The sequence below is a fragment of the Schistocerca nitens genome, chromosome 4 (assembly GCF_023898315.1).
Source record: "Schistocerca nitens isolate TAMUIC-IGC-003100 chromosome 4, iqSchNite1.1, whole genome shotgun sequence".
In the NCBI taxonomy this organism is placed as follows: domain Eukaryota; kingdom Metazoa; phylum Arthropoda; class Insecta; order Orthoptera; family Acrididae; genus Schistocerca; species Schistocerca nitens.
Window position 1 is genome coordinate 900,300,860 of NC_064617.1, and position 13,835 is coordinate 900,314,694.

The window sequence follows — 13,835 nt, forward strand, 5'->3', positions numbered from 1 at the left end:
GGCGGATAGTCGGCTTCGGTTCGTTGATAGAATTTTGGGAAGATGTGCTTCATCTGTAAAGGAGACCGCTTATGAAACACTAATACGACCTATTCTTGAGTACTGCTCGAGCGTTTGGGATCCCTATCAGGTCGCATTCAGGGAGGACTTAGAAGCAATTCAGAGGCGGCTGCTAGATTCGTTACTGGTAGGTTTGATCATCACGCGAGTGTTACGAAAATGCTTCAGGAACTCTGGTGGGAGTCTCTGGAGGAAAGGCGTTCTTTTCGTGAATCGCTACTGAGGAAATTTAGAGAACCAGCATTTGAGGCTGACTGCAGTACAATTTTACTGCCGCCAACTTACATTTCGCGGAAAGACCACAAAGATAAGGTAAGAGAAATTAGGGCTCGTACAGAGGCATATAGGCAGTCATTTTTCCCTTGTTCTGTTTGGGAGTGGAACAGGGAGAGAAGATTCTAGTTGTGGTACGAGGCACCCTCCGCCACGCACCGTATGGTGGATTGCGGAGTATGTATGTAGATGTAGCAGAACAAAACTATTCTGCAACTCAGTTGTGGGCAAACAAAGAAACCAGAAGTTATTCGTTCGATCGAATTCTAGGAACTTCATTATGCAGATGTATTCTAATAACATAACCGAGAGAGTGTGTGTATTTCCCGTTGCGGGTCGCCTCGCGTCAACAGCATTCCAGACCAGAATGAAAACTATTCTTGGCCATACAGTGCTTGTATTGTTACCGGTTCTTGGTTGCGCATTTGGTTTAGTTTTGTGCCTATCGGTCACTACTACAAGCGTTTGGGAACTGGCTGTCAATGTTTGTTCCTTCGCCTGATTAATGAATATTTTGTACATCACAGAGATCTTGGTTGATAGATTTACAGTCTTTGATATCTTGTCTGTCTCCTCCCTTCTGAAACAGAAAGGTACTGCATTTCACTTGTTTTGGAGACTGGAGTTCCTCGACAGAGATGCTGTAAATATTTATAAAAACTGCTTTTGTGTTAATTTTCCTCTAATGTCAAACATTTTTACTGGAACATTTTCAAGCACCTGCTCCATTTTCATACTTGCAACGGCGTTATACACAACGTATGGCGTATTACTTCCCGAATGTTACTGTTTTTGTTATTCACCATCCGTGTTTGATGCATTCATTTAACTACAAAAAGACGAGATGAAGTGCTCTTTTAGTTTTCTCGTTGTTTTTTAGTTACTGCACCGTTTTCCATGTTAATAAATGTAGTGTCGACCGTACATACGTCTCCTTTTACTCTTCACACTTTTTACTTTGCATAATATAGTCAAAAGTGCACGTGGTCTTATGTAGATGGAAAAATCTGTGATAGAATGTTAAAATTCGTAGATTTCTGCAATTTCGCCTCATTGGAGGGTACTAATTTCTATCCGTTGATTCAGACTCACACTGGCCGGCCGTGGTAGCCGAACGGTTCTAGGAGCTTCAGTCCGGAACCGCGCGACTGCTACGTCGCAGGTGCGACTCCTGCCTCGGGCATGGATGTGTCTGATGTCCTTAGGTTAGTTAGGTTCAAGTAGATCTAAGTTCTAGGGGACTGATGACCTCAGATTTTAAGTCCCATAGCGCTCAGAGCCATTTGAACCATCAGACTCTCACTAACCACGTCTATCACGTATAATATCTCTTTTCCAGTGATGTCGTTGTATGGTTTACCATTCTGTTGGCTCTTATCGGTTTGGCTAGCACTCTTTTAAGATGATAAATATCAGGTTCCCTGTTACCGACAACAGTTATCTATATGGCAGGTCTGAAGCACTGTATAACGCAAGTGCTCTTTTTTTGTTTTTTAGGAATTATTGTTTCACCGACTAAATCACATTATTATACTGAACTGCTCATTTCAGTTGTCATTTTCAGATCATATTACTGCTATGGCAATAATTTGATCTGAAGGTGGTTATGACAATCTGAGCAAGTAATTCAGTGCAGTAATTGGTTTCTAAAAGAAAAAGAGGTTGTTGTTGTTGTGGTGGTGGTGGTGGTGGTGGTGGTGGTGGTGGTGGTCTCCAGTCCTGAGACTGGTTTGATGCAGCTCTCCATGCTACTCTATCCTGTGCAAGCTTCATAATCTCCCAGTACCTACTGCAACCTACATCCTTCTGAATCTGCTTAGTGTATTGATCTCTTGGTCTCCCTCTACGATTTTTACCCTCCACGCTGCCCTCCAATACTAAATTGGTGATCCCTTGATGCCTCAGAACATGTCCTACCAACCGATCCCTTCTTTTAGTCAAGTTGTGCCACAAACTCCTCTTCTCCCCAATCCTATTCAATACCTCCTCATTAGTTACGTGATCTACCCACCTTATCTTCAGCATTCTTCTGTAGCACCACATTTCGAAAGCTTCTGTTCTCTTCTCGTCCAAACTATTTATCGTTCATGTTTCACTTCCATACATGGCTACACTCCATACAAATACTTTCAGAAATGACTTCCTGACACTTAAATCTATACTCGATGTTAACAAATTTCTCTTCTTCAGAAACGCTTTCCTTGCCATTGCCAGTCTACATTTTATATCCTCTCTACTTCGACCATCATCAGTTATTTTGCTCCCCAAATAGCAAAACTCCTTTACTACCTTAAGTGTCTCATTTCCTAATCTGATTCCCTCAGCATCACCCGACTTAATTCGACTACATTCCATTATCCTCGTTTTGCTTTCGTTGATGCTCATCTTATATCCTCCTTTCAAGACACTGTCCATTCCGTTCAACTGCTCTTCCAAGTCCTTTGCTGTCTCTGACAGAATTACAATGTCATCGGCGAACCTCAAAGTATTTATTTCTTCTCCATGAATTTTGATACCTACTCCGAATTTTTCTTTTGTTTCCTTTACTGCTTGCTCAATATACAGATTGAATAACGTCGGGGAGAGGCTACAACCCTGTCTCACTCCTTTCCCAACCACTGCTTCCCTTTCATGCCCCTCAACTCTTATAACTGCCATCTGGTTTCTGTACAAATTGTAAATAGCCTTTCGCTCCCTGTATTTTACCCCTGCCACCTTCAGAATTTGAAAGAGAGTATTCCAGTTAACGTTGTCAAAAGCTTTCTCTAAGTTTACAAATGCTAGAAACGTAGGTTTGCCTTTCCTTAATCTAGCTTCTAAGATAAGTCGTAGGGTCAGTATTGCCTCACGTGTTCCAACATTTCTGCGGAATCCAAACTGATCTTCCCCGAGGTCCGCTTCTACCAGTTTTTCCATTCGTCTGTAAAGAATTCGCGTTAGTATTTTGCAGCTGTGGCTTATTAAATTGATAGTTCGGTAATTTTCACATCTGTCAACACCTGCTTTCTTTGGGACTGGAATTATTATATTCTTCTTGAAGTCTGTGGGTATTTCGCCTGTCTCATACATCTTGCTCACCAGATGGTAGAGTTTTGTCATGACTGGCTCTCCCAAGGCCATCAGTAGTTCCAATGGAATGTTGTCTACTCCCGGGGCCTTGTTTCGACGCAGGTCTTTCAGTGCTCTGTCAAACTCTTCACGCAGTATCTTATCTCCCATTTCATCATCTACATCCTCTTCCATTTCCATAATATTGTCCTCAAGTACATCGCCCTTGTATAAACCCTCTATATACTCCTTCCACCTTTCTGCCTTCCCTTCTTTGCTTAGAAAGAGGTAGTCACGGCGAACCTTTCCGTTGCGACATAATGGCTTTGCAGTACTTGCATTAGTGGTTGAGAGTCTAGTAAATTGTGAGATTTGAGTGATGTATTGTAGAAGCTGCGGACGGTCATGGGATGTCTGCTGGCTCTAGGTTCTACGTAGGGCCCAAGCTGTTCGTGGTGGTGACGCAGCCCGAGGACGTGAAGGCGGTGCTGGTCGACTGCAGACAGCGCCAAAGGGACCCCTACTTCTTGCGGCCCATGCGCTTCTTCATCGGAGATGGGCTCATCACAAACAAGGCTGACGTCTGGAAGGCACACCGCAAGATAGTCCTGCCGACGTTCCACACTGAGGTCAGTCGCCACACAATTAGCTCAGCTGTGAGAGACATCAGAGTGCGCAAGTATACTTGTTCTGAAACTTGCTAGTACTTTAAAACCGTTGTGGCCCTGTGATTCACACCGAAAACATTCTTTCACAGGCATTAATACTACCGACTGAGCTATACAGGTGCGATTTATGACTGGCCCTCACAGCTTTATTTACGACAGTGCCTCCTTCCTATCTTCCAAACTTCCCAGAAACTCTTCTTCGTAATTCCCAAGACTAGCACTAGATATTGCGTAGGAACGGTGTAGCCACAGCCTAGGAGTTGGTTTACTGTTATGTATTTTTATTTTTTTACAGAACCGTGTCATCGATTGAACCAATCATGAATGGCTCACAACCCGCTCTGAGCTTCAGTGCCATCATCGTCTCTCTAACTCCCGGCCCAGGGCTTTAATTTTCCAGGAAATTTGAAAACAGCGAACTCTCCGCAGTGAAAATTGTACAAATGGCTCTGAGCACTATGGGACTTAACATCTGAGGTCATCAGTCCCCTAGAACTTAGAACTACTTAAACCTAACTAACCTAAGGACATCACACACATCCATGCCCGAGGCAGGATTCTAACCTGCAACCGTAGCGGTCGCGCGATTCCAGACTGTAGCGCCTAGAACCGCTCGGCCACTCCGGGCGACAAACAGTGTACACTATGCTTCAGAATCAAAAATCCATTCAAGGTCAGATGTAGGCCTATATGTTAGACGCTACAAGTATAGGAATTGTTTAAATGCCCTATAGTTGAAATCATTTATCTTCGTTCTCGGTTATATAGCCGAATTTTAGAACTCCACATGTTCATTGTGTCAATACTACGGGTTCCTTGTCAATACGTTAATACAAAGATACCTTCAACTTATTACATATTTATTTTATAAACAATCAACCATCATACGGCAACGTAAACCAACGTAGGTAACTTGTTGCCAACGTAACATACTAAAAACAAAAAGGCATCTTTTAGACGGCTACAACAGACACAAATTGGGTTCGTAAGAGAGCTCAGCACGAAGTCCTCCCTTCCGTCTGAAGCGGTTTTACTTAAAAACATTTCCACTTCGTCATTTAGTGTCAAAAGGCATTTTCACTAACGTAATTGTCAGCTGACAACCAGGTTCCTCCGTGTATCAATAAGATTACGTTTTAAAAGATGCTCCCCCCCAGAATGCCTTTTTGCGTTGAACCAATTTTTGTAAATTAAAATCAAAATTAAGATGAAAGACTTTGTAGGCAGAAGCCGAAATTTAATAGAAACACTGCGTATATTTTAGGTTTTTTGTCTTTTTCATACATTTTCACCTTAACAGTGGATCGCTATGGTGTAATTTGTTTAGACCCCATCCACCGTAATGGATTGGAATCCATGTCTCCGACTTTTTTATTCAATGACATACCACCTGATAGCCGTGTTATTTTCTGGCGGACAACGAATGTTGGGTTCTAAGATCCGAACTTTCAAGCTGTAATGTTTTTGTTGTGTATGTATAACTACACACATCAACACATCAAAAAATTTTGCATCACCTCCGTTCCGAGAGTTCCGGAACCTGTGTAGAAAATTGGAATAGAGATCAACATAAACATCATTTTCGCCCTTTTTATTGCTCATGAAAACCACACATTGCATGTTGTGCCACCATACAGCGAGACCTTCAGAGATGGAGAGATGGAGGTACAGATTGCTGTACACTCTGGTACCTCTAATACCCAGTAGCACATCCTCTTGCATTGATGCATGCCTGTATTCGTCGTAGTATACTGTCCACAAGTTCATCAAGGCCCAGATCGTCCAACTCCTCAATGGCGATTCGGTGTGGATCCCTCGGAGTGGTTGGTGTGTCACGTCGTCCATAAACAGCCGTTTTCACTGTAACCCAGGCATGTTCGATAGGGTTCATGTCTGGAGAAGGTGCTGGCCGCTCTAGTCGAGCGATGTCGTTATCCTGAAGGAAGTCATTCACAAGATGTGCACGATGAGGGCGCGAATTGTCCTCCATGAAGACGAATGCCTCGTCAATGTGCTGCCAATATGGTTGCACTATCGGTCAGAGGATGGCATTCACGTATCGTAGAACCGTTACGGCGCCTTTCATGACCACCAGCGGCGTACGTCGGTCCCAGATAATGCCACCCCAAAACAGCAGGGAACCTTCACCTTGCTGCATTCACTGGACAGTGTGTCTAAGGCGTTCAGCCTGACCTGGTTGCCTCCAAACAAGTCTCCGACGATTGTCTTGTTGAAGGCATATGCGACACTCATCGGTGAAGAGAACGTGATGCCAATCCTGAGCGGTCCATTCGGCATGTTGTCGGCCCATCTGTACCGCGCTGCATGGTATCGTAGTTGCAAAGCTGGATCTCGCCGTGTACGTCGGGAGTGAAGTTGCGCATCATGCAGCCCACTGCGCACAGTTTGAGTCGTATTCAGTATGGTAGCGTTGCTGTCAGGATTCCTCTCCTGGACACTTTCCTTGTTGAGAGCCCTTCCAGGCACTAAGTAACAATGCATGCGCGATCGAACCGTGGTATTGACCGTCTAGGCATGGTTGAACTACAGTCAACACGAGCCGTGTACCTCCGTCCTGGTGGAATGACTGGAACTGATCAGCTGTCTAACCCCTCCGTCTAATAGGCGCTGCTCATGCATGGTTACTTACATCTTTGGGCGGGTTTAATGACGTCTCTGAACAGTTAAAGGGACTGTGTATGTGATAAAACGTCCAAGGTCAAAGTCTATTTTCAGGAGTTCTGGGAACTGGGGTGATACAAAACTTTTTTGTGTGTGTATTTTAACATTCTTATGCAAGGGTTTTTAAAAGCTTTTTTAAAAAATCTTAAAATATTTTTAGAAAATTACCATCAGTGGATGTCTCAGGGTTATTATTCCTTCTTGATTTGTTATGCAGATGTTCAGCTCAATATGTGTCTCTTAGTGCCTTGAAAGCCGGTAGTGATCTAAAAATAAGGGATTAAATACAGCTGCAGCGGTTTATTAAATTCCAAGATGACTTTTCTTAAGCTACGAAGACGGCAGTGTCAATGGAGACATTAATTAATCAGCTGCCGTTGAACCATTGATCCGTACGTGACATAAAAACCTTTTTCCTAACAATTAGTGGATAATAATACATAATAATAGATAAATTTGTTGTCTCAGCGACAAACTGTATATTTGAGTCAACATAGCCGTCACTATGAAGAAAACTGCTAATGTGTGTCCCTCGGGAATCGTCATAGTAATTTTCTAACATTCTGCGTAGTGTCTGTTTGTTGTATATCGTGTCTCCCTACCACTTTCGCGCAACGACGCTCTGAGAGTGTTTTTTAGGGAATTGACTAGTTTGAACATGGGGCCTGTTGCTGGTAAGGAGACGTCAGACCACACATGACATGTAGAGTTCAGAAGAGTTCAGGGAGACTAGCGATGATATAACCAAATCCTTAATGATTTCAGCGTCAGCTCCACTGCACTCCCTGTAAAAGAATCCTTAATACTAACTAAATTTAGTGGACGGGGTTCAAGGCTTTCCTATTTTTAGTTAGCTGGTAAAATAACGTCGAAAAAGCAGTTAAGTTTACCATTGGAAATTTTATTCTACTCACAAAACATAGTTTATAAATTGCACTATTGATAAAAGGAAATGTTTTAATACAGGATGGTAAAAACCAACTGCGTTCAACAAAAATGTGAACGAATATTCCCTGAATGGGTTTCCAAGTTCTACAATGGATCGAAGGATGACCTATGCCATATCACATCTATAATCTAGGTTTAAATTAAGTTTCACAAAAGAGAAAACTATCAAAATGGTCTAAAGTGACCCTCAATTATCTTTAATTACTTATCTAACTTGTCGTAAATTACAGTGGCTGATGTGGCTTCTCAATAACTATATAACAGAAAAATCATCGTGTTTCCGATTTTTTTACTTAGTGGCAAATGTGAACACCATGAGCTTTAATTGACGATAGACACTAGTATTACGCAAAGAGGGGGGGAATCAGGTGAGACTTCTGCAGTTCTGAGTGAAGCTTTATGCGCCGATATGCGGCATCGCGTGCATTCATTACCTTGTCGATGTTCGTCAGGGGGCGGCGGGCAGTACAGCTCCGCTCACCTCGCCGTCTCGGAAGCAACTTCCTCCTAACTTCTCCTTACTACAATTCACCGAAGTTGGTTTAAAAAAACTATCTGGGTGTGTTTTCATCTGACCAATCAGGGTCTCAATGTTAACCTTAAGCTCCGCCTACAAAAATTCTGTCCATCCAATGAGAAACGTTATACTTCTCGTGGTGGGGCAATGTTTTAAAAGTCTCACGCTAAAACTTGCGGCTGGGGTGTGGTCCCAGCGGTTAGCTGGCGACGTGGGTGTCCGTCCCTTATCGTAGGGCCTTCCAGCTTAACACGGTTCTGCTCTCGGCTTCTGGTCTCGTTTCTCCCCTCGGAACTGCGTCTGTCTCGCGGTGGGAAGGTATGACATGCATTTAGGCATTCTTGTGTTAGTCTGTGGTATTCCATTTGCTCACTCGTTACTCGTATTACTTTGGTTAATTTAATGTCACGATTTATTCGGAGTATGTGACATACTACTGGATTTGCTTATCATGTCAGGGTTTTCATGGAAGGTGTTGGATTTGCCTGACACCTTACAATTTTATTTATGAGAACAGGTGTAATTTAGACACAAAATATGTGTATATTGATCTCCAGTTAGGGCGCTGATGATCAAGCTGTTGAGCGCCCTAAACCTGTTATCTTCGTCAAATCTGTGAAGACGAGGGAATAATCCTCTGAAGCTAGGCTAGTTTTATTTACTGTTACCAGCCTGACAGGTAAGTTAAGACGTTAGGTAGTTTAGTAAAAGTTTAGTGGAGTGACTGATCTGCTGGTCGGTGTGGAACTGCAGGTGCTGGGCCGGTTCATGGGAGCGTTCAACGAGGCGGGCCGCTTCGTGTGCGAGCGGCTGTCTGCGGCGGAGGGCACAGAGCTCAACGTGTACCCCACGTTCTTCCAGTCCGCTCTCCGGACCCTCACCTCCACCCTGTTCGGCGTCGGCCTGGACCAGCTGGAACCAGACCACAGCAAGCAGGTGCACTTCGCTACGGAGTTTTACAAATCCATGAAAGCAATCCAGGTAAGCTTACGCCGTCTGACCACTATTAACAACCAACTTACAAGGAGACGGCACGACCGTGGCGTCGGAGGATTTGTCCGAAATTTTGTGTGGTGAAAGAGGACCCCTAACACCTCACGTGGTTAAAATATTAGGACGCACTACCCGGAAAATCCCGGGAAAAATCGATCCAAAGAAAGTTTCTTAGGTGCCTTATGAGTGTAAAATGTGAGTTCATTGCCGAGCCGCCGTCTGGCCTGGATGTTTAGGGCGCGGACTTTTACGCCAGAGGTCTCTGGTTCGATTCCTCCTCCAGCACTTTTTTTTTCTCTTCTGTTCCATTTCCTTTGATTATTCCACCAATTATTCAGAAAGATTCCCAAACCTACATTATCTTTAATAAATTAGTTACATTAATGAATAAAAAGTATTTTCTTTTTGTCCAACACAATTCATGGCGGTGGGTTTTCCATTTTTCATTGTAAAGTATATGAGGGGAAACATTGGGTTTTTAATCAGAATAACAAAGTCGATTGGGAACCATTCAATTATTTTTATACATATAATTATTATAAACAAGAACCGCAGTGGTAATTATCGTAAAAACAAAGCAATATTTTTTTTGCGACATCTTGCGCAGCATATAAAAGAGGATTTCTTACAATCACAGGGCGTTTGCAATAAATCTGTACAAAAACATGCCCCATTAACCTTTACGAAAATGTTTTGAGTTTCTGATAATTTTGAGGCAAACCAGACATATTGAATCATGTCTCGGGATATTGGTGACGATAATTGATGAACTATAGAATGAATTTTTATAAAATCTTCCCGAGAATTAATTTCACGATTCTACTGTAACAATGCGCTGCAATTTTGCAAGCAACAGAACAAAAAAAGAGTGCCGGAGGAGGAATCGAGCCCGAGACCTCTGCCGTAAGAGTCCGAGCGCTAACCATGTAGACCAGACGGCGGCTCGGCAATGAACTAAATTTTATACTTACAAGGCACCTAAGAAACTATGCATCGATTTTTCTCGGGATTTTCCGAGTAGTGCGTCCTAATATTTTAACCACGTGAGATGTTAGGGGTCCTCTTTCACCACACACAATTTTGGACAAATCCCCGACCCCACGGTCGTGCCGTCCCCGAACTTAGTGCCCGCTCCTTCGCTCGCGTAAACTGTATGGCCTGCAGAGATTTTTTTTTGTTTTTATTTAATCAAATTTGTAAGTTGTTTACAAACTGCAACACCTTCTAAGCTTTTCAAGTAATTATGGCCATGTAAGAATGGTCTTTTCCGAACTTCTGACCAAAAAGCTGTTTTGGTAGCTGGAGTCCAAAGTTTTGTTACTCGTGCCTTCTGCGGCCTTGTGGAGATATTTCCAACTCAACTTTCACGCCATAACAAATATTTCTTTGTATCTAACCGAGAAGTGAAATAGCTTTAAAAATTTTTTAATGTAACTAAATATTTTCACACGAATTTTCATTACCTATTGTACTCCCTCCGGGGCTGAATTTGCAGAAACACTGAAACACAATTTTTTTAATTTCCTACCGGCAAGTCAAATACCAGGTGCCATAGATGTAGCCTTAAGAACCCGTTAGCACTTCTTTAGTAAATATTTATATTCAAAAACACTTTCACCCACTCCCCCCAGGGGATCCACAAGTCTTTTGCGGATACGTGCGTAGCGAGCACGGGACCCCGAGCTGATGTGGCCTTCCTTCCTTTCCGGGCTGCATACCTTCCCTTGCCGCATCCTTCCCCATCCCCCATCTTCGCCCCCCCCCCTCACCTCTGGCTCTTTCCTTCCCTTTCTCCCCCTCTGGGGGTATGGTTTGTGCCTACGTCCGGAGACGGACGCTTGTAAATGTACCACATTCTTCGCCTTCCTTGCTTGTAAGTCTTCCTCCTTCCTTTGTCCTTCTCTTTTCCTTACCTCTCCTCTCTACCCTTTTCTCCGCTGCGGCGTTTGAGACCTCTTCTTTCCTTTCCCTTTCCCTTTCCCTTTCTCTTTCTTCCTCCCTGTGCGTGTCTGAAGGCCGACCCACGCACTTTCATGCGTAGCCGGTGACGGGGTAACGCGTAATTCCCCACCCCGGGTAGACAGGTAGGACACGTACGTACCCCCTGGTAACGGCCAGGCCCAGGGAGGGGTGATTACCCGAGCTGATAACTTCCGAAAGTGCCGATTGGTCCCTCCATCCGTTTGTCGGGAGGTGTGACCTGAGGTGTGAACAATCACCTAAGGCGGGAGTGCCCTCAGAGAGGGCCCCCACAAGGGAGGAGCGCGCCATCGGAGACGCCGGTAATCATGGGGGATTCTTCCGCAATGGTTTCCTCACCTTCCACTATGTCTGCTCACAAACGTAAGTTCACTGAGTCTCAGCCACAGTCAGTTCTTCCATCGTTGCCACAGTTCCTTGTTGTTTCTCGGTCTGGCGAAGGTCACGACTTCTCCACGGTCAACCCTTTCATTATTCAGAAAGGTGTCGACGCAATTGCAGGTCCTGTAAAGTCTTGTTCCAGATTACGGAATGGCACCCTGTTGTTGGAAACAGTCAGTGCCCTCCAGGCACAAAAATTGCTGCGTACCTCACTACTACACACTTTCCCTGTCCGGGTGGAACCGCACCGTACCTTAAATTCCTCGCGTGGAGTCGTTTATACACGCTCCCTCGATGGACTGTCTGACGAAGAAATTCAGCACTACCTGTCTGACCAGGGCGTAACGGCTGTTCATAGGGTTATGAAAAGGGTTGACACGAACATCATTCCAACCCGCACTGTCTTCTTGACATTTGACAAAGTTCAACTCCCATCGACAATCAAAGCAGGCTATGAGATAATTTCCGTTCGCCCTTACTTCCCAAACCTTACGCGTTGCTATCGGTGCCAGCGGTTCAATCACACCAGCCAGTCCTGTTCCAATCCGGCCAAATGTGTTACGTGTGGCAGGGATGCCCATGAGGGTGCTTGTCCACCTCCATCCCCTCGCTGCATCAACTGTATGGGTGACCACACTGCTTCCTCTCGAGATTGTCCCGTTTTTAAGGACGAAAAGCTCATCCAGGAAATTCGAGTAAAGGAAAAGGTGTCGACCTTTGCTGCTCGAAAATTATTCGCCAGTCGACAGCCCACCGTGCCTCAGAAAGGAAAATACAGCACTGTCCTTGCTTCTCCTCGGCCAACAAAGGAGGCGGCCACGCAGACTTGCGACCTCACCTTTAGTGCCACGGTCGTCAGATCGGCCAGCGCAAAGATCGCCCGTTCAACCTCACCACTTTCGCCTGCCCACTCTCTGGCTCACCCTTCGTCGAGTTCTGCTAAATCTCGAGCCCAAAAGTCAGACACAAAGACTTCGAAAAAAGAGCATACTCGTGAAGAGTTTTTACGTACCGCAACTTCCCAACCATCGGTTCCTCCTTCCTCTAAACATCATACTTCCAAGAAGGCTACAAAGAAACCCAGTTCCTCTCGTTCTCCACCAAGGCGTGTCCCATCTACAGCACCACCTGGCGGAAATCGCCCTCGGCCGTCTTCTGTGTCGCCGAGGCGCACTGCTGGCGGCCGATCAACCGGCCGGTCGCTGGTGGCAGGAGCTGCTCCTGACCAACCTATGGATCAGGATCTTCTGCCTTCGGCTGAATGCCATTCCATGCTGTCGGTCGCAAGCTCAGAGCAGTCGTTGACAGCGACCTTGGTCACATTCCTCCATTTTCTGTTCACCCTATGTCCATTATCCACTGGAATATCCGCGGTATTCGAGCCAATCGGGATGAATTGTCGATCCTCTTACAGTCCTACTCGCCGGTCATCTTCTGTCTTCAGGAAACAAAGCTGCGTCCCCATGACCGCTTTGTTCTCCCTCATTTTCAGTCCGTCCGATACGATCTCCCCCCTGTTGAAGGCACTCCAGCACATGGAGGACTCATGATTCTTCTCCATGAAACTCTCCATTATCACCCAATCCATTTAAACACTTCCTTCCAAGCTGTCGCCGTCCGTCTTTCCCTTTCCAGATACACGTTCTCTCTTTGTACTGTATACATTCCATCGTCCACACCAATGGCACGAGCTGATCTCCTTCATCTTCTTGGTCAGCTTCCACCCCCATATTTGCTGGTTGGGGACTTCAATGCCCACCACCCGCTTTGGGGATCTCCACATCCTTGTCCACGTGGCTCACTATTGCTAGATGTCTTCCACCAAGCAGATCTAGTTTGCCTCAACACTGGGGTCCCTACAATTTTGTCTGCCTTCACGACAAATTTATCTCATTTGGACCTTGTGGTCGGTACTGTTCCGCTCGCTCGGCGCTTCGAATGGTTCGCCCTTGATACACACTCGAGTGACCACTTTCCATGTGTCCTTAGACTGCAGCCTCAACTGCCCTACATGCGCCCGCACCGCTGGAAGTTTGCCCAAGCCGATTGGACACTTTTTTCGTCTCTAGCGACATTCGATGACCGTCACTTTCCCAGCGTCGACGATGAGGTCACAGATATTACCGACGTTATTCTTACAGCTGCGGAACATTCAATACCACGCACCTCCGAATTGCCCCGGCGCCCCCCAGTTCCTTGGTGGAACGAGGCATGCCGTGATGCACTACGTGAGCGGCGACGTGCTCTCCGCGTTTTCCGCCACCATCCTACTTTGGCCAACTGTA

The 13,835-nt window shown here is 45.1% G+C and overlaps 1 protein-coding gene across 1 annotated transcript in view; it reads left to right on the forward strand.

Moving 5' to 3' along the window:
- The first annotated feature begins 3,791 nt into the window (after window positions 1–3,791).
- The window catches only part of LOC126252648 (cytochrome P450 4g15-like), a 59,658-nt gene continuing 49,614 nt past the window's right edge, over window positions 3,792–13,835 (forward strand). The window contains exons 1-2 of the mRNA XM_049953551.1: window positions 3,792–4,010; window positions 8,950–9,177. Of these exons, the coding sequence (XP_049809508.1) occupies window positions 3,792–4,010; window positions 8,950–9,177 (447 nt within the window). The remainder of the gene's footprint in view (window positions 4,011–8,949; window positions 9,178–13,835) is intronic.